Source organism: Rhagoletis pomonella, unplaced genomic scaffold, assembly GCF_013731165.1.
Source record: "Rhagoletis pomonella isolate Grant_MI unplaced genomic scaffold, Rhpom_1.0 Rhpom_scaffold_00013, whole genome shotgun sequence".
NCBI classification, from domain to species: domain Eukaryota; kingdom Metazoa; phylum Arthropoda; class Insecta; order Diptera; family Tephritidae; genus Rhagoletis; species Rhagoletis pomonella.
The window spans coordinates 10,833,933-10,853,931 of NW_023458567.1; the positions used below are offsets into that span (position 1 = coordinate 10,833,933).

Genomic DNA, 19,999 nt, shown 5'->3' on the forward strand with positions numbered 1-19,999 from the left:
GTATACAATTCATTTAAAAAGTGTATACGTCTTCAAAATGTATTCAGCAGCAAAAAAAAACGATGCTATTCAGCAGGGCTAAAAGCCCCTTAGTAGATATTTAACGCAATAGGAAACACTTTAAGGTCGGCATAATTAAAAGCGCGTCTAAGTAGCTGAATATCTTTTTATGCTGCAAACACTTATTTAAAGTGCTATGCGGCGTTATTAGCAGCACATCAGCGTGTGGTTTTTCGTTTCGTGCATACACGCCCGGCACTAATTTTGTTCGATTTCGTTTTAAGTTTAAAATAAAAAATTTGAGAGTGTGACTTTTTTCAAAACAAATTTTATTCAATTATATATAATTTCATTTACTAAATCTATATATGGTGTATACAGTATATAGTGATAAGCCACTCCAACTGCTTTCAAGCGTTGGCATCGCCTTAACATATTTAGAGTTTTTTTTTTATAATTGTTGGTTTTTAGAATCTTTATTTTTTTAATTTTCACTTTTTTAAGGAAAACTTTTGAAAATAGCACGTGTAAGTTTAGGCGATTTGCTACCAATGCGTATAAGAATTTTGTGTGTGTGTTTTATTTTGTTCATTTTTCGTTTTTACTAATTTTTTCTTATTTTTCGCTTTTAAGATTGTCCGGCTTATTTTTTGACTACACATACATATCTAGCTTTCAATTGCATTTGTCTGCGAGTGACACATTTGGTATGTAAGTTACATTGTTTTTTTTTTTGTTTTTTCTACGATCTTTCTATGCTTTGCTCATACTTTCATGTACATATATTTGATTTGCTTTTGCTTTTTTTTATTATTTATATATTTTGTTTGCTTATATGGTAATACATTATGTACAATGTACATATGTATGTATATAGCAAGTGTTTTATATAAAGTAAAAACTCAACATTTTTAGTGTCTACTTTTAGGTGTTTAGACATCATTTAACACTACTATTTAATATAAGTTGTCTAAAATTGTATTGTGTGTGTGTGTGTGTATGTTTATATGTATGTGTATATACGTCATTTAGGTATGCATACTATGTGTAATTGTATATGTATTTGTGTGTCTTAGATACTACTTTTTTCATTAATATTAACGTACAATTAATATTGCCATTTATTATTTATGATCTTGCTTCATTTCGCATCATTTAACGTACATAGGTATGTTGTATATATAATCTTTAAGACTATTTTTCCATTTACATATGTATATTTTAAGTAAATTGTAGTTGAAGTTGCAATGCTTACAATCTTACGCCAACAAATAATATTCACTTTTTAACAGTTTGCCCATTGCATTTGCATTTTTGCATTAAAAACGTAATTATATTATTTGTTTAATATTATCTTTTTTTTGCGTTTTGATTTCCTGCGCTTTCCGCTTGCATTTGCGAGCTGCACTTTCACTACAAAACAACTAATAAATGTAATAGTAAACAATCTAGTTCGTAATTAAAGGGCTGCGTAAAGCCTTCAATTAAAAAAACAAATTAATTTGTTTAGTATATTAATTTTGCCTTCTACGCAACTCAGCTGCACCAAACCGAGTCTTCACATTCACTTTTGCTAATTTAACATTTCTTTATATTTGCTGTATTTTAAATAATTTTATTTTATATTCTTTTGCTAAAAAGGTACTTGAAGTGAATTAACTTTGTTTTTTTTTTTAAGATGCATTTACTCAGTTTTATAACGAACTTAAGATTTCTTAAATATGAAATTTTATTTTTTCCTTAAACACTAAAAACTTTAATATTCACTTAAACCCATTTTTTGATTTGCTAGTTTCTTTTGCTAATTTTTTTTTGTTTTTATTAAAATGTATCTTTATTGGTTTTTTAACCTAGAACTTATAAAGTAGATTTATTTTGAAACTTAAACAAGTTTTTTAGCTTTTAAAAGCTGCTTATAAGCGCGAAACTCAAAGATTTTCGTCATTAAGAAATAAAGATTTTTTTTTTATTTACATAAAAAATTTGTGAAATTTATTATTATTTTTTGAGCTGTGCCACAGCTACTCGAGTGTGAGAAAAAATCAACATTAACATAAAATTCAATAAAAGATTATTGTTTGGCAAACATTGTAATTTCTTTAGAAATTTAAAAATAATGAAAAAAGTTGAAAAATATTTAAATTTGTGGAAGCAAAGTCACTTATAAACTAATACAAACTATCTCAAAAGTTTAAAAGACTTTGAAAAGTCGTGTTCAACAAAATACGGTGCATTAATTTCGACCAGCGCTAGTTGCTTGCCGCTGTTGAGCAATTGAAAATGAGCTCCGCTAAAAAAAAAAAATGCATTTTAAGTCAATCCACTGCATCTTATTTAAGTTTCATTTACTTTTCCAGCAATTCAGCGCATATTTTACAGTTCTTGAGGTAGAACTACACACTTAACTTAATCACAAGTTTTAGCTTTCGGTGCTCACGGCAATTTTGTAGCTGAATAGAGCGCTGAAACAGCAGAAAGTGCTGAATACTTGATGTAAAGTCTATTAGTCAGTTTGATGCATTCTATTATATATGCAGCACGCTAAAAAATGTCGTGAGTTTCGACAGTACTCTCACATTAACACAGGCAACAAGTCATATTCAGCGCAATTAAAAATTGTAAAATGCCAGAAATTAATTGGTTTTGAATCAAAGATTTTTAAATTATGTACAAGTCATATTGAAAAACTATATTCAGCATGTGCAGAACTGCATTTAACTTTGTATAAGTACAAACAGCATTTAAAAAATTGCAAATAGTAAAAAAAAAAACATTTTAAAAACTGCATTTAACTATTCGATAAACTGCATACAGCTTTGGAAAACTGAATTTAGCATTCAAAAACTATATTCAGCATTTCATAAATTGCATATTTTAGCAAAACATAGCGTTGGAAAGGCTGCACACAGCATTGTAAAATCGCACTCAGTATTTGAAAAACTTCAACTGGTAACTGGAAATCACATTCAGTGCTCAAAAAGATTAATGAAAGCTCGCTCCAACGACTGTTGGGTCTACGTAGCCGGAACGACCCAGATTTACAGCTTTCCAAGGACCGTCACTCCCAGCATCATTCCCAAAAACTCTTTGGGGGATTTGCATGCTGTTACAACAAAAACAACAACATCACTGAGTGCTGAATTTAATAATGTAAAACCAATTTAGCTGTGAAAATGTGCCTTTGCTATACGCTTTAAATCATGCTTTCCTAGTAAATTGTTTTAAAACCACTTACTGGCATCAAAATTAAAAAAAAAAAGCTTAATACACATTTTTTCGAGTTTCTAGCTGGTATTCAGCGCATGGAATTTTGCTAATTTTTCTTATATAATTGGAAATTTCGGCCGAAATTAACCGCATTTTAAAAAACACTTACAAGAGATTTTCTACATTACTAAAAAAATAAAGTAAACCTTGAAAAGTATATAACGGTTATTTAAGTTTCTTTTTCTTTTATAACATTTTTCACATATGTATGTAAGGATGTTCGTTCACATTAAGGAGCTGCGAGCAAGAAGATGGGGGCTTAGTTGGATAGTTAATGTACTTCTTATGTGCATGGGTGTGTGTCTATGTGCATGTGTTTGCTGCTGGTTAAGTATAAGCGGACGGCGTCATCAACGGCTGGCCATACAATTATTTTGTTTTCCATGCTAATTTTAAACATATCTATCTTGTCAGCGAAAGTGTTGCTAATTTAAACCTTCATATTTGTGACAGCTGAATTTTACGAACTGTAGAGTTAAACTCAATGAGCTGCGCGGCTTAAAGTTTAAGAGCGTACCAGATAAAAGAAAAGTTTTAAAAATGTCATGATATTAGATTTGAATTTAAATACATATACATATGTACGTGTAATTTGATGCTTAGTACATATCATATTTTGTCACAAAAGTATAATTATTAATCTGTAATTAATAAAAGTCAAGTGCAATAATATTGGGAGTCAAATAATTGCTATCCTAATTTTTTTTTAATATTTAGACACCCAGAAAATATTCAAAAATGCATAAGGAGCTCATCTGATAATCTTTAAAAGCAAATATTTTTAAAATTTCTTGTCTAGCTAATGTCTTTGAAATGTATTTATTCTTTAACCAGAATTATCGTCACTACCAATTCAAATCACTTAAAATTCGTCTTTAAAAGTTGGGAAATTAGTTTGTCACAAAAGCGTTAAAATGCGTTGCTCAATTTGCAATTTTCTATAGGTTTTCAATATTGTTATTATATCAGCGAGCTTTTTAAATTCATATACTATTATTTTCGCTACTGTTTGCGTTTCTTTTACAGCCAAATAAACTGTGAAGCGTGTATCATAAATTTTACTACACACACTCATTTCAAATTTGTACATAACGATCAACTTTTTCTACCAGCCCTATCGCAAACTTATCTAGTATTTTTCAATTCTCATTCAGCCACTTCTTCCCCAACTCCATTACCACTCCCCACTAGTTTCACTTCTTGCCCACATTAATTTTTCCAATCACTTGCAAACACCGTTGCTCACCGCGCCTTGCTCATCCATGGTGCCTTGCGCTTGATCTTCGTGCGCAAACTACGCAAAGGTTTGATCTTACGCTGCACTGCACTACCGCTGCCCAAGCCTTGGTTGTGATGCAATTGATGTGGCCCACCATAATAGCTGGGTAAATGAAAGCTGCCGCTATCCTCGTACGCATGATGCTGCTGCTGTTGTTGGCTATAGGCCACCGCACTGGTCAGCAATGCCATTTTTCCATTGCCATTGGTGAAATGCCCATTATTATTGTTCGCCTTATTGTTCTCGAGACAGGCGGATATGTGTTCTTCTTCGACGCTGGTCGATGACGGCCGCTTTGTGGGCGATTCGACAACAGATGAACGCGAGAGCGAGAGTAGCGCATCGACGCCTTCACGTTGACGGCGTTGATCTTCAAGCTCTTCAGGTGTGATGTTGTTACTGCGGAGGTGAAAGGGAAAATAAGAAATAAGAAAATTGAGTGAAATTATTGAATAAGCAAGAAACACTTACTTATCTTCGCTGCTTTCGTATGCCGCATCGGATGATGTGTAATTGCTTTGATTATCACCATTGCAACCATTTATTGGCTGCTGACCATTGCTGGCGCCATACTGCGCATTGCCATTGATAGCTGTAGGCGCTGAGTTGCCATTGATGAGTGGCGTTGAGGCGCCGCTGTTGCCACCACTTGCACCACCGCCACCAGCGGAGTACGTGTGATCCTCACTGGGTGATGAAGTTATTACGGGCGCGCTGCATTTAAAAAAAAAAAAGTGAATAAGCAAGCGATTACCATTGCGACCGCAAACTCACCCATTCTGGAAGGTCTCCGAAAACACTTTCGGTCCATGTTTCAAGGCCAACATCGCTGTTGCTGCATTCACATCATCGATGCTATCGGCACCACAATCGCGCGCCAAACTCTCAATGCTTTCATAGCTGCTGAAAGGACCCAATATGGAAGCGCCACTGCTAACTACACCACCACTGCCGCTGCCCCCGCCACCACCACCAGCGCCATTTTGATGCACCGATGAGCTATTATAACTGCTGTGTTTGTTGTTGCCGCTTATCTGGTTATTCAGAATGCTATTATGATTTGTTGTACTATAGTCGGACGGAGTATCTTCGTCGGGCACATCGCCAGCCCCAGACACGACCACGTCATTTAGGAGGCCTTGGCCACCAATAACTTTCGATAGTTTAGGGAAAAGGCGCGGATCAATGCGTGGATTTATATTGGATTTGGGTGCTGGACTGCAGGCGCCGCCGCCGCCACTACCCACACTATCAACAGTGTCATAGCCCACGAGTGAGTCATTGGCAGCGCCAGTGTTGCTTGCGGCACCGGGACTTTTGAGCGAGGACGACTTATCGACAGCTGAATTGGGGAAGAATGGCGAGCGATTGAGCGCTTGTATGAGATTTTGTCGCTGTTGTGGTTCGACGCGCCAAAGTGAGCCCTTGCCCATATTCTAAGGGAAAGATTAATACAGAGGTATGGAGTTGGTTTGATTTCTTAGTGATTTTTTTTGTTTTGTTTTACAATGGAGATATTGGTTTTTAATATTCTAATAAAAGCGTAAAAATAGCAGCATGAGAACCATTTTTTTCTATGCGTTTCCCAAGGAATTTTAATTCCCCCAGGTTATCCACGTTATCTTTATCGGTAAGCTTCCTGTGCAAGTTTTAATTTTTTATCGACATTGATGCGATATCATTTCGAAGTATCCATTAAAAACTACCGATATGGACATATTCATTGGCAATATTTTCAATCATTTATCGACAGCTCTCACTACAGTCGGGACTATGTAAACGGAACGAGCCAGATTCATATCTGGCCAAAGACAGCCGCCAGAGCTAATACTCCAAAAACTATTTGGGGAATTTGTATGATGTTACAAAAACAAGAACACCATTTATCGATAGCTCTATTGATATCATTTTCGATAATAATCGATATTAATTTTGACAGAATTGTCGACTTTATTCTTATTCGCATCTGCATTTTTTGTTTTGTATGATACTGTTATGTTGACAGCTGCTAATGTCTTAATATATACCAGCATAGTTCACTTAAATATATATATTCAATAATAACTTACCGGCGCTTTTTCCACCTTCACGAAGCTCTTATTCAACGACAAATTGTGCCGCACGCTATTCTTCCAACCGGCAGGCGCTGTCTTAAAGTACGGAAAATGTTGCATAATCCAGGCATATATCTCCTTGACGGGCAAAGCTTTTTCATTCGAGCCCTCGATGGCCATGAATATTAAGGAACTGGAAACGAAAATGTTTTTATTTTAATTAATTCAATTGTGATTCCCTTTTATTTTATTTATTTTTTTAATTTTTTAATAATTTAAAAATTCGTAAAGCCCTTCACGTTTAACCCACCTAAAACTGTAGGGCGGCTTGTTGTGTGTGTGCACGAATGGATCGTACGGCACATTGTTCGGATGCTTTTGCTTTTGTGGTGTAACAGCACCGCTGCCATTCGATCCACCACCGAGGCCGCTAACATTGGTCATACTACCAGATAGACTATTCTTTGAGGATGCAGAAGAGCCAGAAGATGACAACTGTTGTTGTGCCTGTGCTGACTGATGCGTCTGATGTTGTGGTGTACTGGTGTTGTGATGTCCCAAACTACTTGAGCCATTGGTGGATATTTCGAAATCTTTCAATGAGTCATTGTCATAGCTGGAATAAGAGGTGGGCGAACGCATCATATTGTGTTGCTGCTGCTGAGTTGTAATGAGCGGATAAAATTCTTTGGAATTATTTGGTTCTGGCGATGAGATGCTTGGCGAGGAGCTGTAAAGATGGAAATAAAAGCTTATCAATTTTGAAAACGTAATAAAAATTAAAAGCTTTTCTACTCACGCCACACTTTGGTACTGCATTATAGTGTAGGTGGGTGGTATGCCCGCTGCAATGGGCGAGCCAGCTGCACTGTTTGTATTTGCAGCACCTGCTGTCGCATTACTCTGCACCATTGGTGACGACGTATTAGCCGTGCTGGAGTAGTTTATGGCACCGCTGCTGCTGGCGTTGCTGCCGCCGCCACTCACATTGCTATTGTTGTGACTGTTGTTGGCTGCGCCGGCATAGAATGACTTAGAGATGGGACTATTGCCGCCGTTGACAGCGGCCGTCGACGATGAACTAGAAACGGAGGAGGATAATGAGCTGCTGGAGGAGGCAGGCGAAGCAACCACTGTGATAGTGGAAGCAGCCGCGTTGCCTCCTCCATTTGTGGTTATAATTGTGCTAGCATTAATGCCACTACTGCCACCGCCGCCACTGCCAACGCCTCCGCCGCCGCCGCCATGATCCAACACATTCATCTTTTCGCGCAGGTATTTCTTGTGCGGATGGTGGGTGGTGCTAGATGTGCTGCTGCTGGCATTTGTATTGTTGTTGGCAAAGTTTTGTTGTCTTTGTTGCGACTGCTGTTGCTGCTGTGGTTGTCCTTGATAAATTGTGTTAGTCGTGCCGTTGCCATTGGTAACCGTAACAACACCGCCCGGCAGCGTTGTTAGTTGCTTCGGCAGGCTGAGCACTATGGTGCCACTGTTGGCGCCGGCAACGCTCATCGTAGTTGAGGCAGGCGTTGAATAGGAAACAGACAGTGAGGCGGGATTGGAAGCAGCTATGGAGGCGGGTGTACTGGATACTGTTGAATGAGTGCTGGTAGTAGAAGAGAATGAAGAAGGCACATAGTTGCAAGAGTTTAGATTATTGCTGCTGCTGCTGTTGGCGTTGTTGTTAATTCCGTTGTTGCTCAAATTTGCTGGCGTTATAGTGGTGCCACCGCTAGCATTGCCAACACCGGCAGCGCTAAGTAGCTGCCTCGACTGTAGCGTCGGCATATTCCCATTCGATTTGTACTCCACAACAGTGGTGGTACCACTCGGTCCCATATGCACAGTGGTGGTGGCACTGATGGCGCCGATATTGCCGAAAATGTGTGCAGCCTCATCTTTGCGACCGCCTGCGGCAGCTGTTGGGTCATGTGGTGGCAGCAAGGTGATCGGTGTGCCGCTGGTGATTATGTTGCCATAACGCTTGAGTTGTTGAAAATCGCTGACGCTTAACGCGGTTATTTGTGTGCCAGCTTTCAGTTCAGTCGATGAAGTGATGTTGTTGTTCGTATTGCCGTTGCCGATGCCGATGCCGATACCGCCACCACTTGCCCCAATATGTGTGCTCATACTGCCACTGGGCGTGGTGGTGGTTACCTCCTCGCTGCCTACATGATGTGGCAGCTCTTCGATCAGCTCGTGTGCATTGCTAGCGCTTACTATGCAAATATTGCCGCTACTTGCAGCAGCGCCACCACCGCGCTTCACATTAGCACCGCCCGCGCCAGCTGCTGTCGTAGTCACTATGCCTTTAATTAAATTGCTGTCATTGAGCCACGCCAACGGGCGCAACTCCTCGTCATTATCGCCAGTGCCAGTAGCCGCCGCTGTGGCAATAACACGCCCCACAGCCGCCGCATCACCACCCAAACCGCTGCTGCCATTCAAGTCCATCGGCTCGGTGGCAAGCAGCACTATATTTCCTACGCTGGGCGCGCCGGCATTGCCATTGGCAGCTGCAGCTGCTGCTGCCGCCGGGGTGGAGCCTTCATAGGTAGTAAATTGTCCATTACCATTTGGTTGCAACAGCACATACTTCGATGTGGTGGGCATGTTGCTGCCACCGGTGGCACCGAACGATGTGGCACCTGTATTGAAGATTTTGCCGCTTGGCTTAGCGTTGCTGAAGTTCGCTGCGCTCAGTATAGTTGCCTTGGCAAGGAAGTTATTCAAGCTGTTATTGTTGCTGCTGCTATTTATGTTGCTGCTGCTGCTGATAAAGCTGGCAGCGTTACTGACGGCGGGACTAATGCTGCTCGTAACTGTGTTAATGTTGTTGCTGTTGCCGGCGCGTAAACCATTTGTTGCTGTGGTGACCAGGCCGCGCGCCTGCGTCGCCTGTTGCAAGCCGTTGTTGGTAAGCGAAGCTGCGGCGTTCGCAGGAAGCAGGTGTGATTGTTGAATAAGCAGAGCGTGGCCGTCCAGTGGGATGGTGGAGAAAACAAGATTTCCAGCACTGGCGTTGTTGCCGTTGCTGCTGTTATTGGTATGATGATTACTTGCGCCGTTGGTTGTGATGCTGTTGCTGTTGTGGTTAAGGTTGTAATTGTGATTACGGCTACTGCTGTTGCTGTTGTTGTTGCTATGAACGTGACTATTGTAGACGATATGGTCGTCAATAGATGTGTTGTTGTGGTTATTGTTATTACTGGTGGTGGTGATCACACGCTGCAGGGTACGCAAGCTGGTCAAATCGTGAGCGGTTAAGATCTGTGTGGGATTATCTAGCGACATTCTGTAAAAAAACATAAAGAAAAAACGACGTTATTTAGTGGCGAAATTTATAGTAGTCAAAGGCACAGGGTGACCAGGACCTTTAGAATATAAATGCACTAAATAATAAGGCTACTTCCGCCGGTTGTAATCCGAATGAAGCAAATATCATAAAAGAATAGGTCTATTCGCACGCGATAAAAACAATCTTATCTCAACAAATTTGTATCAAAAACCTTGAAAATACTGGCGCCAATCGAAAAAGTCTAACAAGATATGTAGTACATATATATATACGACGCCAAAGAAGTTAACCACTTCAACTCACCAAAAAAAACAAAAAAAAAACACCATTCCATTTGCCTAACACATTTCCTACTTTAACAAATAATTTTGGCACATAATCGCGCTTTTTTAAAACCCGCTGTCATGCGCAGATAAATATAGAATTGTGTAGTGGCAAGATAAGATAAGCCAACAAAACTATACTGTAGCAAGACCACGACATTTTGTTAAGCTTAGAAGAATGCTTGAAAATGGAACGGAATATATGAAATAAATATATAGAAGTATAAAATTCCGAAAAGTAAAAAATAGAGGACTACAAAAAAGGAAAAGTGCTCGTAAATGCGCAGTAAATACAAATTATTAGTATGCGAAATGTCTATGCAATAAACAGTCAAGGTTAAGCAGAAAAATAATTAAAACGGTATGAAAGTATTTTATGACGCGTTTAGTTTTGAAGTCATGAGTGCTTAAATTGCGAATTACTATTATTGCAAATTATTTAACGAGTTCTTTATTTGATTTTCAATAAGAAAATGCTTTGGCTTTTTTGTAGGGAAAAAGTATCGCCCTTTTGGACATTTTGATATAAATAATAATAGTACTAATAATATTTTGGCGCTTATACTTTTGCCAAGTGCTAAGCCGAGGGACCTACAGTTTTACGCCGCTTCTGAATGGCAAATGGATTGCATAGGAAGCTTTTTCATGGCACAAATACACTCGGAAGTTTGACATTGACGCTGTTAGAAAAATTTTAACCCAGGCCCTGTGGAGTGGTAGTATGCACTCAGCCAACTAAAAACGTCACTCAGTCGTGCACATTTGCCGTAAAATCCACTTTTTATAATAAAAAGTGATTATATTTTTAAAAATTTATATCAGCTAAAAAAATAATAAATATGTATAAAAAGACCTGAATACCCAATTTGTACTAATTATTTTTTTATTTAAGCGCTAAGCAAAAAAAAATATTACTTTTTTAACTTAAACATAAAAAACGTTTCAAAAATTTCGAAATTCCAAAAAATTGCATACAAATTTGAATATATTTTAGTAAAAATGGCGAGACGTAGGTTTTTTGAGCATTTCTAAAATGCTTCATGTGTAAAAATATAAAATTTTGTAACGTTTTTTTTTTACTAAAGCGAAAATAAAATAAATAAAATGCTGATGTTTTTATTAAGTAGGAACGAAGATATTTTTTATTGGACGTTTCGCAACATTTTTTACGAATGTTTCCAAAATGGACTCTGGCATAGGGGTGGGAATTTTGCAACTGACTGCCTAGTCGAAAGACCTACTCGACTTAAATATTCATCGATTTTTAACAATTCAGAAGTGTTTGTAATTGCCGAATCATAAAGACTAGTTTTGCACGCAGAATAATTTAGAGCAAATATATTTTTTTTTTCTCGCATACCGTACGCTAGTTAAGGGATATATTTGACTCTGTAAATATTATATCAAGCCCAAAAAAATTAAGGCATTAGGTTACAAACCTACCGTTGCGCTAATCTTGTCGCTGAGGCATGACAGCTTTCCAAGCAACGAAATGGCCGAAGAGCTAGCCGAAACGGTTCAAGCCTGGAAATTTCATTGGCAAAAGGACCGTCGCTCTCAGCACTGGCAAAAAGTCACTAACAGTAGGTGGCGAAACCAACAATCCTGCTGAGTCCGTAAAAATTTGTTGGCTTTCTTACTGCGGTAAACGGGGGAAAGTTACCATCAAATTGGTGAGAAGGATATTGTCGCCACTAATTGCCGTTTTCACAGGACACTGGACCTAGACGCACAATGCAAGGCTAGCACTAGAGCACAACGCTTTTTGAAGTACTTGTAAATTATCAAAATCAGTAGTAACGGCACGGGCTTACGCAGAGTATGACCAGCGCGCGATTTTTAGGCAAGCTTTTCTTTGGTGATCAGAGAGAATTTGAGTGGCATTAACCCACGACATATGTTATCTTTTGATTGTCAATTCTAGGTAACTTCTCAAAAAGCACTTAATATTTCACCTCACATTATTCAATTTATTTGAATGAAGTCCACTTCTAATTAAATGCCATTATTTCTACCACCAATTCAACCCTGAGTGCACGCCAATCGCCAATATAGTGCTAGAACTAATATCCGTCAAACACTAATCCAACACACACACTCACTGCTCCTACCATTTTGTACGGCATCTCGCTGCTGCTAATTCGTTGTTTTAGTTTTTGCACTTAACGAAATTCATTACAAAAAAAATTGATTGCACACAAAAAAACGACTGCATAAAAAATAAAACTAATTCACTGGTCGTCAAGTGATTTTTGCATTGATTTTCGCAAGTTCTCATGCATATGTATGTATGTCACTCTGTAAGTTTTCAATTGTCACGGTTACAAGCAATTCAATAAACTAGTACCAACGAACTTTTTAGCTGACTGCGTTTCTAGTGGGCATAAAACGATTTCGCTTGTAATAAAAGCCAAAAAAAGAAACGCTGCAGTAACAGTTGCAACTACAAAATATAAAGATACCGAGTGTAATATGTAAACCAAAAAACAACAGCAACAACACTAAAAAATTGACGAAATTTGATTCTTATTGGCGACTGTTGAGAGTAAGTTGACTCGCGCTTATGCGTCGGAATGTCGATTTATACGAGTAGGGTGCTTAGTATTGCGCGATACAAGCGGCGTCATCGTCATCATTGGAATCCGCATGTAAGTAAACTAAAGGAATTTCTATATAGTGCGGAGTGCTTGAGCGAAGCGGGGTCGCCGCCTTGGCGGATACCATCAATGCCGCTAAACCAAAAAGTTGCTATAGTTACTTGACTGTAAACAAAAATGTATAAAGTTGCTTGAAAATCAACACTCCAATATGTAACACGATTTTATTATCTAAGTACATACTAAAGATATGTAGTGAGAGCAAAAAAATGGGGAAAAAGTGAGACAAACCCAAGTCAAAGCCGCAGTAGGCAGCAGGTGACCGAGAGCAGAAATAAATAAACGAGTCGACATGCATGCATATGTACATATGTATTAGCTATCGAAGTCAAGGTGTTTGTAAGCTGGCGAGTAAAACGAAGTACCCAAACACTAACTACAATAAACGTGTGTGTTATGTATACGCCCTGGTGTATAAATTGTGAGGGGTTAGGGGCATGTAACAACAAATAGCTGGTAGAAAGAAGTATGCGAGAAAGTGTCACTTGCCGGCTAGAGAGAATTTAGTGCAAAAAAACGTTTTAAAATATGCCCGATTATAGTGGTAGTGCATATTTAGTATGTAGTTGTAGTGAAAGGTGTTATTTGGGAGTAGAATGTATACAAGAAATGTAAACATGTGACCAGCGAATGATGCTGAGTGAGCCACTACGGGGCAAACAAGAGAAATGTGCGCAAGCCAACGAAAGAGCAGGTACGACTGCGACCAAGGATGGCTGGCATGTGAGAGAACGCAAGTGTGTCAGCGCACAAGCCGGTAAAGCTTTCTTTCGTATGCACAACTTTTAAACTAAGTACAGAGCATTTGAAATAAACCGGGCTAAAAATACAATACAATGTTACCCCTTCGGCCTCCACCGACGAAACAATGATCGAATGAAATTTGAGAAGTAACTAAAGAGCGTCTGTAAGAGTGACAAAGAAGCGAGTAAGCACTGAAAAGCGCTCTTTTAATGCTCAGCAAAAGCACTTGTGCGGTATTACCAAAAATAAAAGTCAAAATAAAGCTAAAATACTAGCATATCTCTCTAAGTAAACTTGTATAGCGGCGCGCCTACGTTGACCGCGACCGCGACCGCCAGAGCGAGTGCTGCAAACAGTGTTGCTACACATGGGATTTTCCTACCAAAACTGGTAGGTTTATTTCCATTTGGTAGGTTGGTAGGCTAGATTGGATTTTGGTACGTTTCACGGCAAAAATAGGTATTTGCGAAAAATAGAAAATATGTATCTCCAAACATTTTAGCAACTTTGAAAAAGGTTTGTCAATGAACCCACTGAAGTCCACGATTGTCCCATTTACCAAAATTAGGAAACTCAACTCAACTTGACTAGATCCACCTTGGCAGGGACAGAAATTGAGTTCAGAAGAAGCGTTTTATGCTTGTCAGAGACTTCATGATAAGACCTGGGGAATATCCTCCAAAGTAACTAACGTATCGATCTTTCATTACGGTAGTAAACCCCGTTGTTACATATGCGACACTGGCCTACGTTGCCATAACAGGAGCTATGCGCACCTTGGTGTCATTACAGGCATTCCTCCTTTATTTTTTTGATTGAAAAAGGCCTGCTGCAGCGCCGAACTGCTGTCCAATACGTACGGCTGTCATCAGCACAAAAAGGTTCTCAAGTAATTCCTGGTTCTCAAGTTATCCTTCTATAAACCCTATAAGGTCAGAACTCTTGAAAGGGACTGCGGGGGCGATAATAACTATGATTGGCGGAGGGTACCAAGTATGGTATACCGACAGATTGAAGATGGATGCGAGAATACCTACTGTGGCAGGCGTACTTGGTCCAGGATTAAAAAAAAGTCTGCCAATTGGCACATACCCAACGATATTCCAAGCGGAAGTCTTCGTAGACGAGCAAATGTGTGTGTGGTATTATGTCGGATAGCCAGGCAGGGTTAAGGCCTTAATAGACTCTTTTTTAACGGCATTAAGGTTGTAAACTCTTTTGAACTAGCTGGGAGCCCACAATAGCGTAACGCTGTGGTGGGTTCCGGGACATAAAGGGTTTAAAGGCAACGAAAGGACTAATTTGACTTAAAAAAAAATTAAAAACTGAAAAAAAATGTCGTAGGTTTTGGTAGGAAAAAAATTTGTCCGTGGTAACACTGGCTGCAAAACCGGAGACAGACAACGCGCGGTCGTCGTTTTAAGGCCGGCCAGCTCCGATAAGAGTCGACGCAGTCAACGAAGTCGTCGTCATCGTTTATAAGCGTTGGCATTTAATCATATTTCGCATGTTGTTGTATTGTATTCTTTTTCACGTATTTTTGTATGCAATGGCGAAAAATTCCGATACACAAAGTGAAACGTACAAAATAATACGAAATGAAAGAAATAAAAAAAGCAAAAATTGCAACGAACAAGCCGAAGTGCTTGTTTATAAAACAACAACAAAGAAAAAATAAGGAAAATGAAAATAAAAACGCAAAAATTATAAATACATAATCAAAATTGCTGGCAACTGACAGCAGACAAAAAAGTGTGTACATACATAGTATGTATGAGAAACCAACAATAATTTGCCTATGAATTACAATAGTTTTTGTGTTGATTGAGCATGTCGTATATTTCTTTTCCAAACTTATGTTTTAAGTCATTTGATGACTTATTGTTAATTTTCCTTTTTCCTTGTAGCGGAAATTTGCAGTGTTTCTACTTTTTGAAAGCACACTTTTTGTTTGCTTGCCACTCGTTACACACCCCAATGGCAATGAAAATCTCCTGCATAGCGTCATAAAATTTTCAACACATTCCTACCACAAAGTGCAATTTCATAAAAAAATTTAAAATGTAATTTTCCACTTGCCTTTACTTGTTTCCCCTAATTTAAAGCAATTCCTTTACGCTCACTCCCCATGAGATTTACCTTTTTGTTGCAATGCTCGCTTGTTTAAATGTCAAACGTCATATGCTGGCGTATAACCAACAAAGTTTACTCGTTGCTACCGCCACCATCGCTTCAAACTAATGCCACATTTTTAATCCCTTTGGCCCACATTTACGCCCACCTATTAAGCCTGCTAGTTTATTCATATGCTTGTGCATACATACATGTGGTTTGTATGTACATATGTATTCCCATATGCATTCGTACATATGTATGTAGGTTGATTTACTCTAGTCTGGTCTGGTGTGCTTGGCAGATTTCACCAGCTGTGCGTGCAACAACGAGAGAGCGACTTAGTAAACAATTACATAGCAAGAGAGAGCAGTGTGACAAGGCATAAATGGCGCACATTGGGCGTGCACACAGTAGTGGACAAATGCTTCGATTAGCGAGCGTCTGCGTGAGTGAATGGGCGACCGATTTGGGTGGAGTACGTCAATTACTTGGAAAAAAAGGTGGCTAGTACGCGGGAGGTGGGCTCAAAGACCTTCAAAAGTCAATGATGACATAGTGCAGTTAATATTTGCATATGTATGAAAGAAGCAAAAGTTTATATGTACATTAGACCGGGTCGGTTCCCATATGATTTAAAATCAGTAATTGACCCTAGTATGCTAGGCTTGCTTGGCGACTGCTAAAAACAGTCAAAATCGAGTTGGCTTCATAACTCTTTTATTTATTACTCGATTCCATGGTTGAAACTATTGAAACTATTTGATTACTCAGATCATTTTTGATCGATTTCCATGACATCTGAGTCAAATTTCAAATTTCAATTTATTTTTACGCTTCCAAGGGAAAAAAGCAGTGCTTACTTAAATGTGTAATTTTAGGAAGGGTAAAGTTTAGTTTATTTAATTGGGTAGAAATTTAGTCATTTGAACTTAGTAGGTTAAGGAGGCATTCTAGGGTAAAATAGAAAGATATATATCTTTTCAACCAGAAAGAAAACTCAATTATGCCTCTTTTTAGCACTCTCCAAGGACGAACATTTTTGTGGCCCTAAAATCCTCTCAAAGGAAGCTTTCAAACTAGAAGGGGTAATTGCAAACTTATTTTCGCGATCCAGCCTAATGTACATACTACAAGAAGCTGGCTCTAAATACCGCCGACGGACACGGCGAAGACAAGTCCCATAAGGTTACTCAGGGGCGGCTACGAATAGGTCGGCACGGACACTGTCCGGTAATGCAGGGAGTTCCACATTCCAAAAAACAATCCACAATTGTAGCTTCCACCGTTGTGACTTATCTGAACCCCGGAGAGAAGAAACCGGCTGCAAAGTGATACGCGTCCTTCTAGATCTCTTATACAAGGTTACACTGAAAAAGTATGCTGATGGATGGATAAAACTGGTGTGCTGGTGTCGACGGGAGATCGGCAATCATTTGTAAGGTGGCGATCTCTAGAAACTCAAGTCCGTGATCAGAGAGGCGAGATCCACAACAGACGAAGGGCTCATACCTGGGTTCCTTGGGAACCCACCATGTCACGCGGAATCTTCGAGATACATAAACCGTCTCTGCAATGATTCTCTATAAACTCAAACTTGCAGACTACTGACTGAATCTATAGCACTTACATTTTTTTTTTTGTTTTTTCTCTTTGCTACACAATGCATGCGCGAGCTAAGCACAAATTTCATGACTACTAAAATTTCTGCTCAGACAAAATAAATTACATATTTGCTGACTCTGCACGCTTTTCTAGTTCAAGAATTTTTATGAAGTACAATGACCTTAAAAATTTAATGCAATGAAAAAATAAAAACTGTAGCAAACACTTCGAGCAAGTGTAAATGCGAAAATCATGTTGTTACAGTTCGCGACGGTGTGGCACACAACCGCCCACCGCTTCAAATAGCCCAGACTTGCGCGCCAACCCGAGAGTTGTGCAGCTATTAACGCAGCTTAAAGAGTGCAATTAACACGCATGCGCGAACACTGCCACCAGAGTAACTAATAGTGGTGGCAATAAGAAAAACTGTTCGAAATAAAATAATTTAAATATATACATACACACATACATACATACATACAGACAGCTTCTTATGGCCAAAACATATATGAAGTTGGCGGCAAGTGTGGCCGCTTCGAAGCGCAAATAAAGTCAATAAAACAAGAAGACCGACCGCAAACAAAACGGTACTACTGACATGACTTAGGGCAAACGTCTGCGGCGGGCGTTAGCGCAGTAATCGCAGAAGAACGAAGAGTTGAGACAGGCAGACAGACAAAATGAAAAAGGCCAAATAAAATTGCACACTAAACAATGAAAGCCAAGTAACCTGAGCGGCGTAAAAGACTGGCTGTGTTGGTTCAGCTTTCATTTCGGCCAAAAAACGTTCGCTCTAAGACTGACTGCTCTTCTTAAAATTCTTGCTTGAAATGCTTGATTATTGTAATATTGCTGCCAATGGCATTTAATGATGATGTGGCCACGTGCTATAGGAACACGCTGGACAATGGAACGTAGCTTAAAAAAAGCGAGAGAGTAATAAAATATATAAAATAAAAGAAAAAATAAACAAGCAAAACAAGTGCAGCAGTTATGAGCGGGCATACAGTGTATATAAGTATACATATATGTATGTATTGATGTGCATGTGTAATTATTTAAACAAAAGCGAGCAGAAAAAAAGTGACCGAGAACAAGTGATATGTATACACATTTATATACGAAACACTGAAGTGCGAAGATAAACAGATATGACTGTATGTGTTTGTAGGTACACAAAATGCTTTTGTATTTGTCGGCTTATGAAAGTATAGTAAACGGAAGGAAGGTCTGATAATCACGTTTGTCCATTTGCCATATTTCACGTTTAGCGTTTTTACGCTCTCTTCGTACATATTAATTCATGCACAGATGCTACAGTGTGTTAAAAAAGACGTCGGACAGGATTTGCAGAATATTTCAAGTTGAGAAAAAATGGCGTATATTTAGCTTAACCCCATACTTCGTAGCCCAGTTCGGTTAAGCGACACTTGATTCTCATTCAAACCAGCCCACAGGCACTCGACAATATCGCTGATTACTTCGCTTTCATAACTAAGTACTGGAGCATAGGTCTGCATATTCCTTGAGTTGGTGTAAGTTCGATGATGGAGTTAAAGGATTGTGTACTGTCACGAAGGAGAAACGGTCGACTAGCTGCTCACTCGTCTTTACGACGACCGAAAAGACCCAGTTTTTAGTCATTTCGGGTATTTTAATGCAGTTTAAACAACAACTAAAACTAGCTACTCACTAGCTGTATGATATTCAGAGAGGGAAATTTTCCTAGTAGTCAAGCGATGCGATCGAAATTGCTCAACGAGTGAATGACGTGGCTGCTGAATTGACAAGATGGGACAGCCACGAGTTCATTTCTGCTAAGAGTGCGGCATAAGTGTTCCTATCAAAACCTGGTGGCTGCTCTTGGACAAATGAGCTTATTGAGGGTAGGGAGAATGCTGCTCCTTTGAGTTTTCTGGCCGACAGCGGAGGATGGCATACTAAGCGACAATCACGTTTTACTTGCGGAACTGTTAGGAAAGGTTTAAATACCACGGTAAAGAAGAAGTCTGTGTCTGAGTTGCCTGCAGCACTTCATCGCAAGAGCCCAGCGTTTCTGCAAACAATTATTATTTTTAGACTTTTTTGTAGTTACGCATTTCAAAGCCCTCAGTGGTATCACAAAGCTTTTTAGAGGTTAAATTAATAATGTCTAAGCGTATCCCGTTCACCGTTCAGGAATTGGATTTGCTTTTAGTATCAAAAGATTTTCCTTGCTTCAAACGTTTGATGAGATTGTTGGCAGGAAAAAATAAGGTGCATGTGGTGGTGCGCACGTAACACATTCTCTAAAAAAAGTTTGTTCTGCAACCGATTATATTAATTTCTTATACTTCTTAGGTAAATTTAGATGCACTGAAATTCAAACATGAAATCAGAATTTAAAGTTGGCGGTTTTTTGTCTACACTCAAAAGGCCTACTATTTCGAACCATATAAAAAAGAAAAACCGAGTTAACTTTTCAAAACTATCTTCAAATTCGGACGACACACTTTGTATGGAAATTGACTAATCCGTTCACTTGACATTTTTTTTTTGTTAAACACCGTTATCTCTTGTCCGAAGTCATTACTGAGCCACTGTACGTAGTATACATACATGCTTTTAGCGTGCTTTTCAATAGGGGTATTCTCGAAGTCTTGCACGATGCACGGATTGCA

The 19,999-nt window shown here is 38.9% G+C and overlaps 1 protein-coding gene across 6 annotated transcripts in view; it reads right to left on the reverse strand.

Annotated features, from left to right (window-relative positions):
• Positions 1-308: 308 nt before the first annotated feature.
• Positions 309-19,999, reverse strand: part of LOC118748766 (mucin-19) — an 81,846-nt gene continuing 62,155 nt past the window's right edge. For all 6 annotated transcript variants that reach the window (XM_036483440.1, XM_036483439.1, XM_036483438.1 and 3 more), the window contains 6 exons: positions 7,400-9,895; positions 6,911-7,330; positions 6,616-6,793; positions 5,321-5,982; positions 5,018-5,260; positions 309-4,945 (listed from right to left, as the gene is read on the reverse strand). In XM_036483440.1, coding sequence (XP_036339333.1) covers positions 4,510-4,945; positions 5,018-5,260; positions 5,321-5,982; positions 6,616-6,793; positions 6,911-7,330; positions 7,400-9,894 — 4,434 coding nt within the window. In that variant the 5' untranslated portion in view covers position 9,895 and the 3' untranslated portion in view covers positions 309-4,509. The remainder of the gene's footprint in view (positions 4,946-5,017; positions 5,261-5,320; positions 5,983-6,615; positions 6,794-6,910; positions 7,331-7,399; positions 9,896-19,999) is intronic.